General features: G+C 45.5%; 1 protein-coding gene across 1 annotated transcript in view; it reads right to left on the bottom strand.

The window, feature by feature from the left end:
* The window catches only part of LOC130313382 (cGMP-inhibited 3',5'-cyclic phosphodiesterase 3A-like), a gene marked incomplete at both ends in the record, with an annotated part of 57,970 nt that extends 36,260 nt beyond the window's left edge, over positions 1-21,710 (bottom strand). The window contains 3 exons of the mRNA XM_056552642.1: positions 8,232-8,345; positions 18,643-18,754; positions 21,573-21,710. Coding sequence (XP_056408617.1) covers positions 8,232-8,345; positions 18,643-18,754; positions 21,573-21,710 — 364 coding nt within the window. The remainder of the gene's footprint in view (positions 1-8,231; positions 8,346-18,642; positions 18,755-21,572) is intronic.
* Positions 21,711-23,651: the final 1,941 nt, after the last annotated feature.

Here is a 23,651-nt window from a genome sequence, read left to right as displayed (position 1 = left end):
CACCTCACTGTATATAGAGAGCACCCCCATAATATAACACCTCACTGTATTTAGAGAGCACCCCCATAATATAACACCTCACTGTATATAGAGAGCGCCCCCATAATATAACACCTCACTGTATATAGAGAGCACCCCCATAAAATAACCCCTCACTGTATATAGAGAGCACCCCATAATATAACACCTCACTGTATATAGAGAGCACCCCCATAATATAACACCTCACTGTATATAGAGAGCACCCCATAATATAACACCTCACTGTATATAGAGAGCACCCCCATAATATAACACCTCACTGTATATAGAGAGCACCCCATAATATAACACCTCACTGTATATAGAGAGCACCCCCATAATATAACACCTCACTGTATATAGAGAGCACCCCATAATATAACACCTCACTGTATATAGAGAGCGCCCCATAATATAACACCTCACTGTATATAGAGAGCACCCCATAATATAACACATTACTGTATATAGAGAGCACCCCATAATATAACACCTCACTGTATATAGAGAGCACCCCATAATATAACACCTCACTGTATATAGAGAGCACCCCCATAATATAACCCCTCACTGTATATAGAGAGCACCCCATAATATAACACCTCACTGTATATAGAGAGCACCCCCATAATATAACCCCTCACTGTATATAGAGAGCACCCCATAATATAACACCTCACTGTATATAGAGAGCACCCCATAATATAACCCCTCACTGTATATAGAGTGCACCCCCATAATATAACACCTCACTGTATATAGAGAGCGCCCCCATAATATAACACCTCACTGTATATAGGGAGCACCCCCATAATATAACCCCTCACTGTATATAGAGAGCGCCCCTGAATATAACACCTCACTGTATATAGAGAGCACCCCATAATATAACATCTTACTGTATATAGAGAGCACCCCATAATATAACCCCTCACTGTATATAGAGAGCACCCCCATAATATAACACATTACTGTATTTAGAGAGCGCCCCATAATATAACACCTCACTGTATATAGAGAGCGCCCCATAATATAACACCTTACTGTATATAGAGAGCACCCCCATAATATAACACCTCACTGTATATAGAGAGCACCCCATAATATAACACCTCACTGTGTATAGTGCCCCCATAATATAACACCTCACTGTATATAGAGAGCACCCCATAATATAACCCCTCACTGTATATAGAGAGCACCCCATAATATAACACCTCACTGTGTATAGTGCCCCCATAATATAACACCTCACTGTATATAGAGAGCACCCCATAATATAACACCTCACTGTGTATAGTGCCCCCATAATATAACACCTCACTGTATATAGAGAGCACCCCATAATATAACCCCTCACTGTATATAGAGAGCACCCCATAATATAACACCTCACTGTATATAGAGAGCACCCCCATAATATAACACCTCACTGTATATAGAGAGCACCCCATAATATAACACCTCACTGTATATAGAGAGCACCCCCATAATATAACACCTCACTGTATATAGAGAGCACCCCCATAATATAACACATTACTGTATATAGAGAGCACCCCCATAATATAACACATTACTGTATATAGAGAGCACCCCATAATATAACACCTCGCTGTATATAGAGAGCACCCCCATAATATAACCCCTCACTGTATATAGAGTGCACCCCCATAATATAACACCTCACTGTATATAGAGAGCACCCCATAATATAACCCCTCACTGTATATAGAGAGCACCCCATAATATAACACCTCACTGTATATAGAGAGCACCCCCATAATATAACACCTCACTGTATATAGAGAGCACCCCCATAATATAACACATTACTGTATATAGAGAGCACCCCCATAATATAACACATTACTGTATATAGAGAGCACCCCATAATATAACACCTCGCTGTATATAGAGAGCACCCCCATAATATAACACCTTACTGTATATAGAGAGCACCCCCATAATATAACACCTCACTGTATTTAGAGAGCACCCCATAATATAACCCCTCACTGTATATAGAGAGCACCCCATAATATAACCCCTCACTGTATATAGAGTGCACCCCCATAATATAACACCTCACTGTATATAGAGAGCACCCCATAATATAACCCCTCACTGTATATAGAGTGCACCCCCATAATATAACACCTCACTGTATATAGAGAGCACCCCCATAATATAACACATTACTGTATATAGAGAGCACCCCCATAATATAACCCCTCACTGTATATAGAGAGCACCCCATAATATAACACCTCACTGTATATAGAGAGCACCCCATAATATAACACCTCACTGTATATAGAGAGCACCCCCATAATATAACACCTCACTGTATTTAGAGAGCACCCCCATAATATAACACCTCACTGTATATAGAGAGCGCCCCCATAATATAACACCTCACTGTATATAGAGAGCACCCCCATAAAATAACCCCTCACTGTATATAGAGAGCACCCCATAATATAACACCTCACTGTATATAGAGAGCACCCCCATAATATAACACCTCACTGTATATAGAGAGCACCCCATAATATAACACCTCACTGTATATAGAGAGCACCCCCATAATATAACACCTCACTGTATATAGAGAGCACCCCATAATATAACACCTCACTGTATATAGAGAGCACCCCCATAATATAACACCTCACTGTATATAGAGAGCACCCCATAATATAACACCTCACTGTATATAGAGAGCGCCCCATAATATAACACCTCACTGTATATAGAGAGCACCCCATAATATAACACATTACTGTATATAGAGAGCACCCCATAATATAACACCTCACTGTATATAGAGAGCACCCCATAATATAACACCTCACTGTATATAGAGAGCACCCCCATAATATAACCCCTCACTGTATATAGAGAGCACCCCATAATATAACACCTCACTGTATATAGAGAGCGCCCCATAATATAACACCTCACTGTATATAGAGAGCACCCCATAATATAACCCCTCACTGTATATAGAGAGCACCCCATAATATAACACATTACTGTATATAGAGAGCGCCCCATAATATAACACCTCACTGTATATAGTGCCCCCATAATATAACCCCTCACTGTATATAGAGAGCGCCCCATAATATAACACCTCACTGTATATAGTGCCCCCATAATATAACCCTTCACTGTATATAGAGAGCACCCCATAATATAACACCTCACTGTATATAGAGAGCACCCCATAATATAACACCTCACTGTATATAGAGAGCACCCCATAATATAACACCTTACTGTATATAGAGAGCACCCCATAATATAACCCCTCACTGTATATAGAGAGCACCCCCATAATATAACACCTCAATGTATATAGAGAGCACCCCCATAATATAACACCTCACTGTATATAGAGAGCACCCCATAATATAACACATTACTGTATATAGAGAGCACCCCCATAATACAACCCCTCACTGTATATAGAGAGCACCCCATAATATAACACCTCACTGTATATAGAGAACACCCCCATAATATAACACCTCACTGTATATAGAGAGCACCCCCATAATATAACCCCTCACTGTATATAGAGAGCACCCCATAATATAACCCCTCACTGTATATAGAGAGCACCCCATAATATAAGACATTACTGTATATAGAGAGCACCCCCATAATATAACCCCTCACTGTATATAGAGAGCACCCCATAATATAACACCTCACTGTATATAGAGAGCACCCCATAATATAACACCTCACTGTATATAGAGAGCACCCAATAATATAACACCTCCCTGTATATAGAGAGCACCCCATAATATAACACCTCACTGTATATAGAGAGCACCCCCATAATATAACACCTCACTGTATATAGAGAGCACCCCCATAATATAACACCTCACTGTATATAGAGAGCACCCCATAATATAACACCTTACTGTATATAGAGAGCACCCCATAATATAACACCTCACTGTATATAGAGAGCACCACATAATATAACACCTCACTGTGTATAGAGAGCACCCCCATAATATAACACCTCACTGTATATAGAGAGCACCCCATAATATAACACCTTACTGTATATAGAGAGCACCCCATAATATAACACCTCAATGTATATAGAGAGCACCACATAATATAACACCTCACTGTGTATAGAGAGCACCCCCATAATATAACACCTCACTGTATATAGAGAGCACCCCATAATATAACACCTCACTGTATATAGAGAGCGCCCCATAATATAACACATTACTGTATATAGAGAGCACCCCATAATATAACACCTCACTGTATATAGAGAGCGCCCCATAATATAACCCATCACTGTATATAGAGAGCGCCCCCATAATATAACACCTCACTGTATATAGAGAGCACCCCCATAATATAACACCTCACTGTATATAGAGAGCACCCCCATAATATAACCCCTCACTGTACATAGAGAGTGCCCCATAATATAACCCCTCACTGTATATAGAGAGCACCCCATAATATAACCCATCACTGTATATAGAGAGCGCCCCATAATATAACACCTTATTGTATATAGAGAGCGCCCCATAATATAACACCTCACTGTATATAGAGAGCACCCCCATAATATAACACATTACTGTATATAGAGAGCACCCCCATAATATAACACCTCACTGTATATAGAGAGCACCCCATAATATAACACCTCACTGTATATAGAGAGCACCCCATAATATAACACCTCACTGTATATAGAGAGCACCCAATAATATAACACCTCCCTGTATATAGAGAGCACCCCATAATATAACACCTCACTGTATATAGAGAGCACCCCCATAATATAACACCTCACTGTATATAGAGAGCACCCCATAATCTAACACCTCACTGTATATAGAGAGCACCCCATAATATAACACCTCACTGTATATAGAGAGCACCCCCATAATATAACACCTCACTGTATATAGAGAGCACCCCCATAATATAACACATTACTGTATATAGAGAGCACCCCCATAATATAACACCTCACTGTATATAGAGAGCACCCCCATAATATAACACCTCACTGTATATAGAGAGCACCCCATAATCTAACACCTCACTGTATATAGAGAGCACCCCATAATATAACACCTCACTGTATATAGAGAGCACCCCCATAATATAACACCTCCCTGTATATAGAGAGCACCCCATAATATAACACCTCACTGTATATAGAGAGCACCCCCATAATATAACACCTCACTGTATATAGAGAGCACCCCATAATCTAACACCTCACTGTATATAGAGAGCACCCCATAATATAACACCTCACTGTATATAGAGAGCACCCCCATAATATAACACCTCACTGTATATAGAGAGCACCCCCATAATATAACACATTACTGTATATAGAGAGCACCCCCATAATATAACACCTCACTGTATATAGAGAGCACCCCATAATATAACACCTCACTGTATATAGAGAGCACCCCCATAATATAACCCCTCACTGTATATAGAGAGCACCCCCATAATATAACACCTCCCTGTATATAGAGAGCGCCCCATAATATAACACATTACTGTATATAGAGAGCACCCCCATAATATAACACATTACTGTATATAGAGAGCGCCCCATAATATAACACCTCACTGTATATAGAGAGAACCCCATAATATAACACCTCACTGTATATAGAGAGCGCCCCATAATATAACCCATCACTGTATATAGAGAGCGCCCCCATAATATAACACCTCACTGTATATAGAGAGCGCCCCATAATATAACACCTCACTGTATATAGAGACCACCCCATAATATAACACCTTACTGTATATAGAGAGCACCCCATAATATAACACCTCACTGTATATAGAGAGCACCCCATAATTTAACACCTCACTGTATATAGAGAGCACCCCATAATATAACCCCTCACTGTATATAGAGAGCACCCCATAATATAACACCTCACTGTATATAGAGAGCGCCCCATGATATAACACCTCACTGTATATACAGAGCGCCCCTATAATATAACACCTCACTGTATATAGAGAGCACCCCCATAATATAACACCTCCCTGTATATAGAGAGCGCCCCATAATATAACACCTCACTGTATATAGAGAGCGCCCCATAATATAACACCTCACTGTATATAGAGAGCGCCCCATAATATAACACATTACTGTATATAGAGAGCACCCCCATAATATAACACCTCACTGTATATAGAGAGCACCCCATAATATAACACCTCACTGTATATAGAGAGCACCCCATAATATAACACCTCACTGTATATAGAGAGCACCCCCATAATATAACACCTCACTGTATATAGAGAGCACCCCATAATATAACACCTCACTGTATATAGAGAGCGCCCCATAATATAACCCCTCACTGTATATAGAGAGCGCCCCCATAATATAACACCTCACTGTATATAGAGAGCACCCCATAATATAACACCTCACTGTATATAGAGAGCACCCCCATAATATAACACATTACTGTATATAGAGAGCACCCCATAATATAACACCTCACTGTATATAGAGAGCGCCCCATAATATAACCCCTCACTGTATATAGAGAGCGCCCCCATAATATAACACCTCACTGTATATAGAGAGCGCCACCATAATATAACACCTTACTGTATATAGAGAGCGCCCCATAATATAACACCTCACTGTATATAGAGAGCACCCCATAATATAACACCTCACTGTATATAGAGAGCGCCCCATAATATAACACCTCACTGTATATAGAGAGCACCCCATAATATAACACCTCACTGTATATAGAGAGCGCCCCATAATATAACACCTCACTGTATATAGAGAGCACCCCATAATATAACACCTCACTGTATATAGAGAGAACCCCATAATATAACACCTCACTGTATATAGAGAGCACCCCATAATATAACACCTCACTGTATATAGAGAGCACCCCATAATATAACACCTCACTGTATATAGAGAGCGCCCCATAATATAACCCCTCACTGTATATAGTGCCCCCATAATATAACCCCTCACTGTATACAGAGAGCGCCCCATAATATAACACCTCACTGTATATAGAGAGCACCCCATAATATAACACCTCACTGTATATAGAGAGCACCCCATAATATAACACCTCACTGTATATAGAGAGCGCCCCATAATATAACACCTCACTGTATATAGAGAGCACCCCATAATATAACCCCTCACTGTATATAGAGAGCACCCCATAATATAACACATTACTGTATATAGAGAGCACCCCCATAATATAACACCTCACTGTATATAGTGCCCCCATAATATAACCCCTCACTGTATATAGAGAGCGCCCCATAATATAACACCTCACTGTATATAGAGAGCACCCCATAATATAACACCTCACTGTATATAGAGAGCACCCCATAATATAACCCCCTCACTGTATATAGTGCCCCCATAATATAACACCTCACTGTATATAGAGAGCACCCCATAATATAACCCCTCACTGTATATAGAGAGCACCCCATAATACAACCCCTCACTGTATATAGAGAGCACTCCATAATATAACACATTACTGTATATAGAGAGCACCCCATAATATAACACCTCACTGTATATAGAGAGCGCCCCATAATATAACACCTCACTGTATATAGAGAGCACCCCATAATATAACACATTACTGTATATAGAGAGCACCCCCATAATATAACACCTCACTGTATATAGAGAGCACCCCATAATATAACACCTCACTGTATATAGAGAGCGCCCCCATAATATAACACCTCACTGTATATAGAGAGCACCCCATAATACAACCCCTCACTGTATATAGAGAGCGCCCCATAATATAACACCTCACTGTATATAGAGAGCACCCCCATAATATAACCCCTCACTGTATATAGAGATCACCCCATAATATAACCCCTCACTGTATATAGTGCCCCCATAATACAACCCCTCACTGTATATAGAGAGCGCCCCATAATATAACCCCTCACTGTATATAGAGAGCACCCCATAATATAACACCTCACTGTATATAGAGAGCACCCCATAATATAACACCTCACTGTGTATAGAGAGCACCCCCATAATATAACACCTCACTGTATATAGAGAGCACCCCATAATATAACCCCTCACTGTATATAGTGCCCCCATATAATTGGAGAGGTACCGGAGTCGCTGGCGGAGCTGTGGTCGGAGGCGGCGGTCTGTAGTCCTGGGATCGGTTGGGTGCTCAGATACCAGACGGCGTGCAGCACATCGGTGGCGTGGATACGGTTGTGATCTGAAAAGAAATAACGTTATCATCGTCTGTGTCCAAACTATGGGGTAAAAAGTCCCTAAATATTATGGACGAGGGCGCAGGCTGGACGTGGTGAAACACGCGGGGCTGACATCTGCGCTGTGATTGGTCAGTGGGGTCTGATACTATTATATAGCAGGATTAGATATCGTGTCTCAATTCTTCTTCCTTCTATAAGGTTTTATATATTGGAGATTCCCTAAACAATGTATAAGACCCCGATGTATAAGACCCCGATATATAAGACCCCGATATATAAGACCCCGATGTATAAGACCCCGATATATAAGACCCCGATGTATAAGACCCCGATGTATAAGACCCCGATGTATAAGCCCCCGATGTATAAGCCCCCGATGTATAAGACCCCGATGTATAAGACCCCGATGTATAAGACCCCGATGTATAAGCCCCCAATGTATAAGACCCCAATGTATAAGACCCCGATATAAGAACCCGATGTATAAGACCCCGATGTATAAGACCCCGATGTATAAGACCCCGATGTATAAGACCCCGATGTATAAGCCCCCGATGTATAAGACCCCGATGTATAAGACCCCGATATATAAGACCCCGATGTCTAAGACCCCGATGTCTAAGACCCCGATGTCTAAGACCCCGATGTATAAGACCCCGATGTATAAGACCCCGATGTATAAGCCCCCGATGTATAAGACCCCGATGTATAAGACCCCGATGTATAAGACCCCGATGTATAAGACCCCGATGTATAAGACCCCGATATATAAGACCCCGATATATAAGACCCCGATGTATAAGACCCCGATATATAAGACCCCGATGTATAAGACCCCAATGTATAAGCCCCCGATGTATAAGACCCCGATATATAAGACCCCGATGTATAAGACCCCGATATAAGACCCCGATATATAAGACCCCAATGTATAAGACCCCGATATAAGACCCCGATGTATAAGACCCCGATATATAAGACCCCGATATAAGACCCCGATATATAAGACCCCGATATAAGACCCCGATATATAAGACCCCGATATATAAGACCCCGATATAAGACCCCGATATATAAGACCCCGATATATAAGACCCCGATATAAGACCCCGATATATAAGACCCCAATGTATAAGACCCCGATATATAAGACCCCGATATAAGACCCCGATATATAAGACCCCGATATAAGACCCCGATATATAAGACCCCGATATATAAGACCCCGATATAAGACCCCGATATATAAGACCCCGATATATAAGACCCCGATATAAGACCCCGATATATAAGACCCCAATGTATAAGACCCCGATATAAGACCCCGATATATAAGACCCCAATGTATAAGACCCCGATGTATAAGACCCCGATATATAAGACCCCGATGTATAAGACCCCGATATAAGACCCCGATATATAAGACCCCAATGTATAAGACCCCGATATAAGAACCCGATGTATAAGACCCCGATGTATAAGACCCCAATGTATAAGACCCCGATATAAGAACCCGATGTATAAGACCCCGATGTATAAGACCCCGATATAAGACCCCGATGTATAAGACCCTGATAGTAGTAATGATAGCAGAGAAAAATATCACAATCTAATCTCCTATCATACAATGTATCACTCCCATCATCCCTGACCCCAGGAGATCACTATCTAATCTCCTATCACATACAATGTATCACTCCCATCATCCCTGACCCCAGGAGATCACAATCTAATCTCCTATCATACAATGTATCACTCCCATCATCCCTGACCCCAGGAGATCACAATCTAATCTCCTATCATACAATGTATCACTCCCATCATCCCTGACCCCAGGAGATCACTATCTAATCTCCTATCACATACAATGTATCACTCCCATCATCCCTGACCCCAGGAGATCACAATCTAATCTCCTATCATACAATGTATCACTCCCATCATCCCTGACCCCAGGAGATCACAATCTAATCTCCTATCATACAATGTATCACTCCCATCATCCCTGACCCCAGGAGATCACAATCTAATCTCCTATCACATACAATGTATCACTCCCATCATCCCTGACCCCAGGAGATCACAATCTAATCTCCTATCATACAATGTATCATTCCCATCATCCCTGACCCCAGGAGATCACAATCTAATCTCCTTTCATACAATGTATCACTCCCATCATCCCTGACCCCAGGAGATCACAATCTAATCTCCTATCATACAATGTATCACTCCCATCATCCCTGACCCCAGGAGATCACAATCTAATCTCCTATCATACAATGTATCACTCCCATCATCCCTGACCCCAGGAGCTCACAATCTAATCTCCTATCATACAATGTATCACTCCCATCATCCCTGACCCCAGGAGCTCACAATCTAATCTCCTATCACATACAATGTATCACTCCCATCATCCCTGACCCCAGGAGCTCACAATCTAATCTCCTATCATACAATGTATCACTCCCATCATCCCTGACCCCAGGAGATCACAATCTAATCTCCTATCACATACAATGTATCACTCCCATCATCCCTGACCCCAGGAGATCACAATCTAATCTCCTATCATACAATGTATCACTCCCATCATCCCTGACCCCAGGAGATCACAATCTAATCTCCTATCACATATAATGTATCACTCCCATCATCCCTGACCCCAGGAGATCACAATCTAATCTCCTATCATACAATGTATCACTCCCATCATCCCTGACCCCAGGAGATCACAATCTAATCTCCTATCATACAATGTATCACTCCCATCATCCCTGACCCCAGGAGCTCACAATCTAATCTCCTATCATACAATGTATCACTCCCATCATCCCTGACCCCAGGAGCTCACAATCTAATCTCCTATCACATACAATGTATCACTCCCATCATCCCTGACCCCAGGAGCTCACAATCTAATCTCCTATCATACAATGTATCACTCCCATCATCCCTGACCCCAGGAGATCACAATCTAATCTCCTATCACATACAATGTATCACTCCCATCATCCCTGACCCCAGGAGATCACAATCTAATCTCCTATCATACAATGTATCACTCCCATCATCCCTGACCCCAGGAGATCACAATCTAATCTCCTATCATACAATGTATCACTCCCATCATCCCTGACCCCAGGAGATCACAATCTAATCTCCTATCATACAATGTATCACTCCCATCATCCCTGACCCCAGGAGATCACAATCTAATCTCCTATCACATACAATGTATCACTCCCATCATCCCTGACCCCAGGAGATTACAATCTAATCTCCTATCATACAATGTATCACTCCCATCATCCCTGACCCCAGGAGCTCACAATCTAATCTCCTATCATACAATGTATCACTCCCATCATCCCTGACCCCAGGAGATCACAATCTAATCTCCTATCATACAATGTATCACTCCCATCATCCCTGACCCCAGGAGCTCACAATCTAATCTCCTATCATACAATGTATCACTCCCATCATCCCTGACCCCAGGAGATCACTATCTAATCTCCTATCATACAATGTATCACCCCCATCATCCCTGACCCCAGGAGATCACAATCTAATCTCCTATCATACAATGTATCACTCCCATCATCCCTGACCCCAGGAGATCACAATCTAATCTCCTATCACATACAATGTATCACTCCCATCATCCCTGACCCCAGGAGATCACAATCTAATCTCCTATCATACAATGTATCACTCCCATCATCCCTGACCCCAGGAGATCACAATCTAATCTCCTATCACATACAATGTATCACTCCCATCATCCCTGACCCCAGGAGATCACAATCTAATCTCCTATCATACAATGTATCACTCCCATCATCCCTGACCCCAGGAGATCACAATCTAATCTCCTATCATACAATGTATCACTCCCATCATCCCTGACCCCAGGAGCTCACAATCTAATCTCCTATCATACAATGTATCACTCCCATCATCCCTGACCCCAGGAGCTCACAATCTAATCTCCTATCATACAATGTATCACTCCCATCATCCCTGACCCCAGGAGATCACAATCTAATCTCCTATCATACAATGTATCACTCCCATCATCCCTGACCCCAGGAGCTCACAATCTAATCTCCTATCATACAATGTATCACTCCCATCATCCCTGACCCCAGGAGATCACAATCTAATCTCCTATCATACAATGTATCACTCCCATCATCCCTGACCCCAGGGGATCACAATCTAATCTCCTATCATACAATGTATCACTCCCATCATCCCTGACCCCAGGAGCTGACAATCTAATCTCCCATCATACAATGTATCACTCCCATCATCCCTGACCCCAGGAGATCACAATCTAATCTCCTATCACATACAATGTATCACTCCCATCATCCCTGACCCCAGGAGATCACAATCTAATCTCCTATCATACAATGTATCACTCCCATCATCCCTGACCCCAGGAGCTCACAATCTAATCTCCTATCATACAATGTATCACTCCCATCATCCCTGACCCCAGGAGATCACAATCTAATCTCCTATCATACAATGTATCACTCCCATCATCCCTGACCCCAGGAGATCACAATCTAATCTCCTATCATACAATGTATCACTCCCATCATCCCTGACCCCAGGAGATTACAATCTAATCTCCTATCATACAATGTATCACTCCCATCATCCCTGACCCCAGGAGATCACAATCTAATCTCCTATCATACAATGTATGACTCCCATCATCCCTGACCCCAGGAGCTCACAATCTAATCTCCTATCATACAATGTATCACTCCCATCATCCCTGACCCCAGGAGATCACAATCTAATCTCCTATCATACAATGTATCACTCCCATCATCCCTGACCCCAGGAGATCACAATCTAATCTCCTATCACATACAATGTATCACTCCCATCATCCCTGACCCCAGGAACTCACAATCTAATCTCCTATCATACAATGTATCACTCCCATCATCCCTGACCCCAGGAGCTCACAATCTAATCTCCTATCATACAATGTATCACTCCCATCATCCCTGACCCCAGGAGATCACAATCTAATCTCCTATCATACAATGTATCACTCCCATCATCCCTGACCCCAGGAGATCACAATCTAATCTCCTATCATACAATGTATCACTCCCATCATCCCTGACCCCAGGAGATCACAATCTAATCTCCTATCATACAATGTATCACTCCCATCATCCCTGACCCCAGGAGATCACAATCTAATCTCCTATCATACAATGTATCACTCCCATCATCCCTGACCCCAGGAGATCACTATCTATTCTCCTATCATATACAATGTATCACTCCCATCATCCCTGACCCCTGGAGCTCACAATCTAATCTCCTATCACATACAATGTATCACTCCCATCATCCCTGACCCCAGGAGCTCACAATCTAATCTCCTATCATACAATGTATCACTCCCATCATCCCTGACCCCAGGAGCTCACAATCTAATCTCCTATCATACAATGTATCACTCCCATCATCCCTGACCCCCAGGAGATCACAATCTAATCTCCTATCATACAATGTATCACTCCCATCATCCCTGACCCCCAGGAGATCACAATCTAATCTCCTATCATACAATGTATCACTCCCATCATCCCTGACCCCCAGGAGATCACAATCTAATCTCCTATCATACAATGTATCACTCCCATCATCCCTGACCCCAGGAGCTCACAATCTAATCTCCTATCACATACAATGAATCACTCCCATCATCCCTGACCCCAGGAGATTACAATCTAATCTCCTATCATACAATGTATCACTCCCATCATCCCTGACCCCAGGAGCTCACAATCTAATCTCCTATCATACAATGTATCACTCCCATCATCCCTGACCCCAGGAGCTTACAATCTAATCTCCTATCACATACAATGTATCACTCCCATCATCCCTGACCCCAGGAGCTCACAATCTAATCTCCTATCATACAATGTATCACTCCCATCATCCCTGACCCCAAGAGATCACAATTTAATCTCCTATCACATACAATGTATCACTCCCATCATCCCTGACCCCAGGAGATCACAATCTAATCTCCTATCACATACAATGTATCACTCCCATCATCCCTGACCCCAGGAGCTCACAATCTAATCTCCTATCATACAATGTATCACTCCCATCATCCCTGACCCCAGGAGATCACAATCTAATCTCCTATCATACAATGTATCACTCCCATCATCCCTGACCCCAGGAGCTCACAATCTAATCTCCTATCACATACAATGTATCACTCCCATCATCCCTGACCCCAGGAGCTCACAATCTAATCTCCTATCACATACAATGTATCACTCCCATCATCCCTGACCCCAGGAGCTCACAATCTAATCTCCTATCATACAATGTATCACTCCCATCATCCCTGACCCCAGGAGATCACAATCTAATCTCCTATCATACAATGTATCACTCCCATCATCCCTGACCCCAGGAGCTCACAATCTAATCTCCTATCATACAATGTATCACTCCCATCATCCCTGACCCCAGGAGCTCACAATCTAATCTCCTATCATACAATGTATCACTCCCATCATCCCTGACCCCAGGAGATCACAATCTAATCTCCTATCATACAATGTATCACTCCCATCATCTCTGACCCCAGGAGATCACAATCTAATCTCCTATCACATACAATGTATCACTCCCATCATCCCTGACCCCAGGAGATCACAATCTAATCTCCTATCACATACAATGTATCACTCCCATCATCCCTGACCCCAGGAGCTCACAATCTAATCTCCTATCATACAATGTATCACTCCCATCATCCCTGACCCCAGGAGATCACAATCTAATCTCCTATCATACAATGTATCACTCCCATCATCCCTGACCCCAGGAGATCACAATCTAATCTCCTATCATACAATGTATCACTCCCATCATCCCTGACCCCAGGAGATCACAATCTAATCTCCTATCACATACAATGTATCACTCCCATCATCCCTGACCCCAGGAGCTCACAATCTAATCTCCTATCATACAATGTATCACTCCCATCATCCCTGACCCCAGGAGATCACAATCTAATCTCCTATCATACAATGTATCACTCCCATCATCCCTGACCCCAGGAGATCACAATCTAATCTCCTATCACATACAATGTATCACTCCCATCATCCCTGACCCCAGGAGATCACAATCTAATCTCCTATCATACAATGTATCACTCCCATCATCCCTGACCCCAGGAGATCACAATCTAATCTCCTATCACATACAATGTATCACTCCCATCATCCCTGACCCCAGGAGATCACAATCTAATCTCCTATCATACAATGTATCACTCCCATCATCCCTGACCCCAGGAGATCACAATCTAATCTCCTATCACATACAATGTATCACTCCCATCATTCCTGACCCCAGGGGATCACAATCTAATCTCCTATCATACAATGTATCACTCCCATCATCCCTGACCCCAGGAGATCACAATCTAATCTCCTATCATACAATGTATCACTCCCATCATCCCTGACCCCAGGAGATCACAATCTAATCTCCTATCATACAATGTATCACTCCCATCATCCCTGACCCCAGGAGATCACAATCTAATCTCCTATCACATACAATGTATCACTCCCATCATCCCTGACCCCAGGAGATCACAATCTAATCTCCTATCACATACAATGTATCACTCCCATCATCCCTGACCCCAAGAGCTCACAATCTAATCTCCTATCATACAATGTATCACTCCCATCATCCCTGACCCCAGGAGATCACAATCTAATCTCCTATCATACAATGTATCACTCCCATCATCCCTGACCCCAGGAGATCACAATCTAATCTCCTATCATACAATGTATCACTCCCATCATCCCTGACCCCAGGAGATCACAATCTAATCTCCTATCATACAATGTATCACTCCCATCATCCCTGACCCCAGGAGACCACAATCTAATCTCCTATCATACAATGTATCACTCCCATCATCCCTGACCCCAGGAGCTCACAATCTAATCTCCTATCATACAATGTATCACTCCCATCATCCCTGATCCCAGGAGATCACAATCTAATCTCCTATCACATACAATGTATCACTCCCATCATCCCTGACCCCAGGAGCTCACTATCTAATCTCCTATCATACAATGTATCACTCCCATCATCCCTGACCCCAGGAGCTGACAATCTAATCTCCCTTCATACAATGTATCACTCCCATCATCCCTGACCCCAGGAGATCACAATCTAATCTCCTATCATACAATGTATCACTCCCATCATCCCTGACCCCAGGAGATCACAATCTAATCTCCTATCATACAATGTATCACCCCCATCATCCCTGACCCCAGGAGCTCACAATCTAATCTCCTATCACATACAATGTATCACTCCCATCATCCCTGACCCCAGGAGATCACAATCCAATCTCCTATCACATACAATGTATCACTCCCATCATCCCTGACCCCAGGAGATCACAATCTAATCTCCTATCATACAATGTATCACTCCCATCATCCCTGACCCCAGGAGATCACAATCTAATCTCCTATCATACAATGTATCACTCCCATCATCCCTGACCCCAGGAGATCACAATCTAATCTCCTATCACATACAATGTATCACTCCCATCATCCCTGACCCCAGGAGCTCACAATCTAATCTCCTATCATACAATGTATCACTCCCATCATCCATGACCCCAGGAGATCACAATCTAATCTCCTATCATACAATGTATCACTCCCATCATCCCTGACCCCAGGAGATCACAATCTAATCTCCTATCACATACAATGTATCACTCCCATCATCCCTGACCCCAGGAGATCACAATCTAATCTCCTATCATACAATGTATCACTCCCATCATCCCTGACCCCAGGAGATCACAATCTAATCTCCTATCACATACAATGTATCACTCCCATCATCCCTGACCCCAGGAGCTCACAATCTAATCTCCTATCATACAACGTATCACTCCCATCATCCCTGACCCCAGGAGATCACAATCTAATCTCCTATCATACAATGTATCACTCCCATCATCCCTGACCCCAGGAGATCACAATCTAATCTATTACATACAATGTATCACCCCCATCATCCCTGACCCCAGGAGATCACAATCTAATCTCCTATCATACAATGTATCACTCCCATCATCCCTGACCCCAGGAGATCACAATCTAATCTATTACATACAATGTATCACTCCCATCATCCCTGACCCCAGGAGATCACTATCTAATCGCTTATCATACAATGTATCACTCCCATCATCCCTGACCCCAGGAGATCACAATCTAATCTCCTATCATACAATGTATCACTCCCATCATCCCTGACCCCAGGAGATCACTATCTATTCTCCTATCACATACAATGTATCACTCCCATCATCCCTGACCCCAGGAGATCACAATCTAATCTCCTATCATACAATGTATCACTCCCATCATCCCTGACCCCAGGAGCTCACAATCTAATCTCCTATCACATACAATGTATCACTCCCATCATCCCTGACCCCAGGAGATCACAATCTAATCTCCTATCATACAATGTATCACTCCCATCATCCCTGACCCCAGGAGCTCACAATCTAATCTCCTATCATACAATGTATCACTCCCATCATCCCTGACCCCAGGAGATCACAATCTAATCTCCTATCATACAATGTATCACTCCCATCATCCCTGACCCCAGGAGATCACAATCTAATCTCCTATCATACAATGTATCACTCCCATCATCCCTGACCCCAGGAGATCACAATCTAATCTCCTATCATACAATGTATCACTCCCATCATCCCTGACCCCAGGAGATCACAATCTAATCTCCTATCATACAATGTATCACCCCCATCATCCCTGACCCCAGGAGATCACAATCTAATCTCCTATCATACAATGTATCACTCCCATCATCCCTGACCCCAGGAGATCACAATCTAATCTCCTATCATACAATGTATCACTCCCATCATCCCTGACCCCAGGAGCTCACAATCTAATCTCCTATCACATACAATGTATCACTCCCATCATCCCTGACCCCAGGAGATCACAATCTAATCTCCTATCACATACAATGTATCACTCCCATCATCCCTGACCCCAAGAGCTCACAATCTAATCTCCTATCATACAATGTATCACTCCCATCATCCCTGACCCCAGGAGATCACAATCTAATCTCCTATCATACAATGTATCACTCCCATCATCCCTCACACTCCGCACTCACAGGGAATATCTCTGTATCCGTTCTCCAGTGCGTGGAAATAGTTCATGAATTCTTTTAGCGGAATCTTAAATGTTTCCAGAAGATTCATATCATAGAATAGACGATAAGACATCTGGGGAAAAAAAGAATAGTGAGTGCAGCTCTGGGGGATAAGACATGATGTAACAGCAGAATAGCGAGCACAGCTCTGGAGGATAAGACATGATGTAACAGCAGAATAGTGAGTGCAGCTCTGGAGGATAAGACATGATGTAACAGCAGAATAGTGAGTGCAGCTCTGGAGGATAAGACATGATGTAACAGCAGAATAGTGAGTGCAGCTCTGGAGGATAAGACATGATGTAACAGCAGAATAGTGAGTGCAGCTCTGGGGGATAAGACATGTAACAGCAGAATAGTGAGTGCAGCTCTGGAGGATAAAACATGATGTAACAGCAGAATAGTGAGTGCAGCTCTGGAGGATAATACATGATGTAACAGCAGAATAGTGAGTGCAGCTCTGGAGGATAAGACCTGATGTAACAGCAGAATAGTGATTGCAGCACAATCCATATTCCCCCCAGGGGCCCTTATATTCCCCCCCCCAGGGGCCCTTATATTTCCCCCCCCCAGGGGCCCTTATATTTCCCCCCCCCCAGGGGCCCTTATATTCCCCTCCCCCCCCCCCCCCCCGGGCCCTTATATTCCCCTACCCCCCCCCGGGCCCTTATATTCCCCCCCAGGGGCCCTTATATTTCCCCCCCCCAGGGGCCCTTATATTTCCCCCCCCCAGGGGCCCTTATATTCCCCCCCCCCCAGGGGCCCTTATATTCCCCCCCCCCAGGGGCCCTTATATTCCCCCCCCAGGGGCCCTTATATTCCCCCCCCCAGGGGCCCTTATATTCCCCCCTCCCAGGGGCCCTTATATTTCCCCCCCCCCAGGGGCCCTTATATTCCCCCCCCCCCTGGGGCCCTTATATTCCCCCCCAGGGGCCCTTATATTCCCCCCCAGGGGCCCTTATATTCCCCCCCCCCAGGGGCCCTTATATTCCCCCCCCAGGGGCCCTTATATTCCCCCCCCAGGGGCCCTTATATTCCCCCCTCCCAGGGGCCCTTATATTTCCCCCCCCCCAGGGGCCCTTATATTCCCCCCCCCCTGGGGCCCTTATATTCCCCCCCAGGGGCCCTTATATTCCCCCCCAGGGGCCCTTATATTCCCCCCCCCCACGGGGCCCTTATATTCCCCTCCAGGGGCCCTTATATTTCCCCCCCCCCCCCAGGGCCCTTATATTCCCCCCCCCCGGGGCCCTTATATTCCCCCCCAGGGACCCTTATATTCCCCACAGGGGCCCTTATATTCACCTCCCCCCCCCCCGGGGCCCTTATATTCCCCCCCCCCGGGCCCTTATATTCCCCCCCAGGGGCCCTTATATCCACCCCCCCCGGGCCCTTATATTCCTCCCAGGGGCCCTTATATTCACCCCCCCCCGGGGCCCTTATATTCCCCCCCCCCCCTGGGGCCCTTATATTCCCCCCCCCCCGGGGCCCTTATATTCCCCCCCCCCGGGGCCCTTATATTCCCCCTCAGGGGTCCTTATATCCACCCCCCCCAGGGGCCCTTATATTCCCCCCCCCAGGGGCCCTTATATTTCCCCCCCCCCAGGGGCCTTTATATTCCCCCCCCCCCCCTGGGGCCCTTATATTCCCCCCCAGGGGCCCTTATATTCCCCCCCAGGGGCCCTTATATTCCCCCCCCCCCACGGGGCCCTTATATTCCCCTCCAGGTGCCCTTATATTCCCCCCCCCCCGGGGCCCTTATATTCCCCCCCCCCCGGGGCCCTTATATTCCCCCCCAGGGACCCTTATATTCCCCACAGGGGCCCTTATATTCCCCCCCCCCCCCCCTGGGGCCCTTATATTCCCCCCCCCCGGGGCCCTTATATTCCCCCCCAGGGGCCCTTATATCCACCCCCCCCCCGGGCCCTTATATTCCCCCCAGGGGCCCTTATATTCACCCCCCCCCCGGGGCCCTTATATTCCCCCCCCCCCCTGGGGCCCTTATATTCCCCCCCCCCCCCGGGGCCCTTATATTCCCCCCCCCCCCCCGGGGCCCTTATATTCCCCCTCAGGGGTCCTTATATCCACCCCCCCCCAGGGGCCCTTATATTCCCCCCCCCCCCCCCCCCCGGGCCCTTAAATTCCCCCCCCCCCCCCCCGGGCCCTTATATTCCCCCCCAGGGGCCCTTATATTCCCCCCCCCGGGGCCCTTATATTCCCCCCCCCCCAGGGGCCCTTATATCCCCCCCCCGGGGCCCTTATATTCCCCTCCCCCCCCCCGGGCCCTTATATTCCCCCCCAGGGGCCCTTATATTCCCCCCCCCGGGGCCCTTATATTCCCCTCCCCCCCCCCCCCCCCCCCGGGCCCTTATATTCCCCTCCCCCCCCCCCGGGCCCTTATATTCCCCCCCAGGGGCCCTTATATCCCCCCCCCCCCCGGGGCCCTTATATTCCCCCCCCCCCTCTGGGGCCCTTATATTCCTCCCCCCCCCCCCCGGGCCCTTATATTCCCCCCCCAGGGGCCCTTATATTCCCCCCCCCGGGGCCCTTATATTCCCCTCCCCCCCCCCCCCCCCCCCGGGCCCTTATATTCCCCTCCCCCCCCCCCGGGCCCTTATATTCCCCCCCAGGGGCCCTTATATCCCCCCCCCCCCGGGGCCCTTATATTCCCCCCCCCCCCTCTGGGGCCCTTATATTCCTCCCCCCCCCCCCGGGCCCTTATATTCCCCCCCCAGGGGCGCTTATATTCCCCTCTCCCAGGGGCCCTTATATTCCCCCCCCAGGGGCCCTTATATTCCCCCCCCCCAGGGGCCCTTATATTCCCCCCCAGGGGCCCTTATATCCATCCCCCCCGGGCCCTTATATTCCCCCCCCGGGGCCCCGCCTTCTCTTACCTGGCTGAGGATCCTCCCACATCTTTGTCCGGTTTTCTCCACCAGGTGGAATATAGGAAAGTTCCAATTGTTCACCTCCCCCATCAGAGCGTCTATGGTCTCCATAATGAGGGGCTCCGGGGCCAACAGGGGCTTCTCCTAAAGGGAAGAGGACATCAGGGGCCCCATCTGTACTGAAGGGCCCGACCCCCCCCTCATCTACAGATCAATAGAGGATCCGAATCTGCTCAGTGACGCCTCCTACTGTACAGCTCTGTATATAAGGATATATATCTCCTCAGTGACGCCCCCTACTGTCTCCTCTGTCCACTATACTGTACCCTACAGCTCTGTATATAAGGATATATATCTCCTCAGTGACCCCCCTACTGTCTCCTCTGTACACTATACTGTACCCTACAGCTCTGTATATAAGGATATATATCTCCTCAGTGACGCCTCCTACTGTCTCCTCTGTCCACTATACTGTACCCTACAGCTCTGTATATAAGGATATATATCTCCTCAGTGACGCCCCCTACTGTCCCCTCTGTACACTATACTGTACCCTACAGCTCTGTATATAAGGATATATATCCCCTCAGTGACCCCCCTACTGTCTCCTATGTCCACTATACTGTACCCTACAGCTCTGTATATAAGGATATATATCTCCTCAGTGACCCCCCTACTGTCTCCTCTGTACACTATACTGTACCCTACAGCTCTGTATATAAGGATATATATCTCCTCAGTGACCCCCCTACTGTCTCCTCTGTCCACTATACTGTACCCTACAGCTCTGTATATAAGGATATATATCTCCTCAGTGACGCCCCCTACTGTCTCCTCTGTCCACTATACTGTACCCTACAGCTCTGTATATAAGGATATATATCCCCTCAGTGACGCCCCTACTGTCTCCTCTGTCCACTATACTGTACCCTACAGCTCTGTATATAAGGATATATATCTCCTCAGTGACCCCCCTACTGTCTCCTCTGTCCACTATACTGTACCCTACAGCTCTGTATATAAGGATATATATCCCCTCAGTGACCCCCCTACTGTACAGCTCTGTACACTATACTGTACCCTACAGCTCTGTATATAAGGATATATATCTCCTCAGTGACGCCCCCTACTGTCTCCTCTGTCCACTATACTGTACCCTACAGCTCTGTATATAAGGATATATATCTCCTCAGTGACGCCCCCTACTGTCTCCTCTGTCCACTATACTGTACCCTACAGCTCTGTATATAAGGATATATATCCCCTCAGTGACGCCCCCTACTGTCTCCTCTGTCCACTATACTGTACCCTACAGCTCTGTATATAAGGATATATATCTCCTCAGTGACGCCCCCTACTGTCTCCTCTGTCCACTATACTGTACCCTACAGCTCTGTATATAAGGATATATATCTCCTCAGTGACGCCCCCTACTGTCTCCTCTGTCCACTATACTGTACCCTACAGCTCTGTATATAAGGATATATATCCCCTCAGTGACGCCCCCTACTGTCCCCTCTGTCCACTATACTGTACCCTACAGCTCTGTATATAAGGATATATATCTCCTCAGTGACGCCCCCTACTGTCTCCTCTGTCCACTATACTGTACCCTACAGCTCTGTATATAAGGATATATATCCCCTCAGTGACGCCCCCTACTGTCCCCTCTGTCCACTATACTGTACCCTACAGCTCTGTATATAAGGATATATATCTCCTCAGTGACGCCCCCTACTGTCTCCTCTGTCCACTATACTGTACCCTACAGCTCTGTATATAAGGATATATATCTCCTCAGTGACGCCCCCTACTGTCTCCTCTGTCCACTATACTGTACCCTACAGCTCTGTATATAAGGATATATATCTCCTCAGTGACGCCCCCTACTGTCCCCTCTGTCCACTATACTGTACCCTACAGCTCTGTATATAAGGATATATATCTCCTCAGTGACGCCCCCTACTGTCTCCTCTGTCCACTATACTGTACCCTACAGCTCTGTATATAAGGATATATATCTCCTCAGTGACGCCCCCTACTGTCTCCTCTGTCCACTATACTGTACCCTACAGCTCTGTATAT

Source organism: Hyla sarda, unplaced genomic scaffold, assembly GCF_029499605.1.
Source record: "Hyla sarda isolate aHylSar1 unplaced genomic scaffold, aHylSar1.hap1 scaffold_1757, whole genome shotgun sequence".
Taxonomy (NCBI): Eukaryota; Metazoa; Chordata; class Amphibia; order Anura; family Hylidae; genus Hyla; species Hyla sarda.
This window is presented reverse-complemented; position numbering and strand designations above follow the sequence as displayed.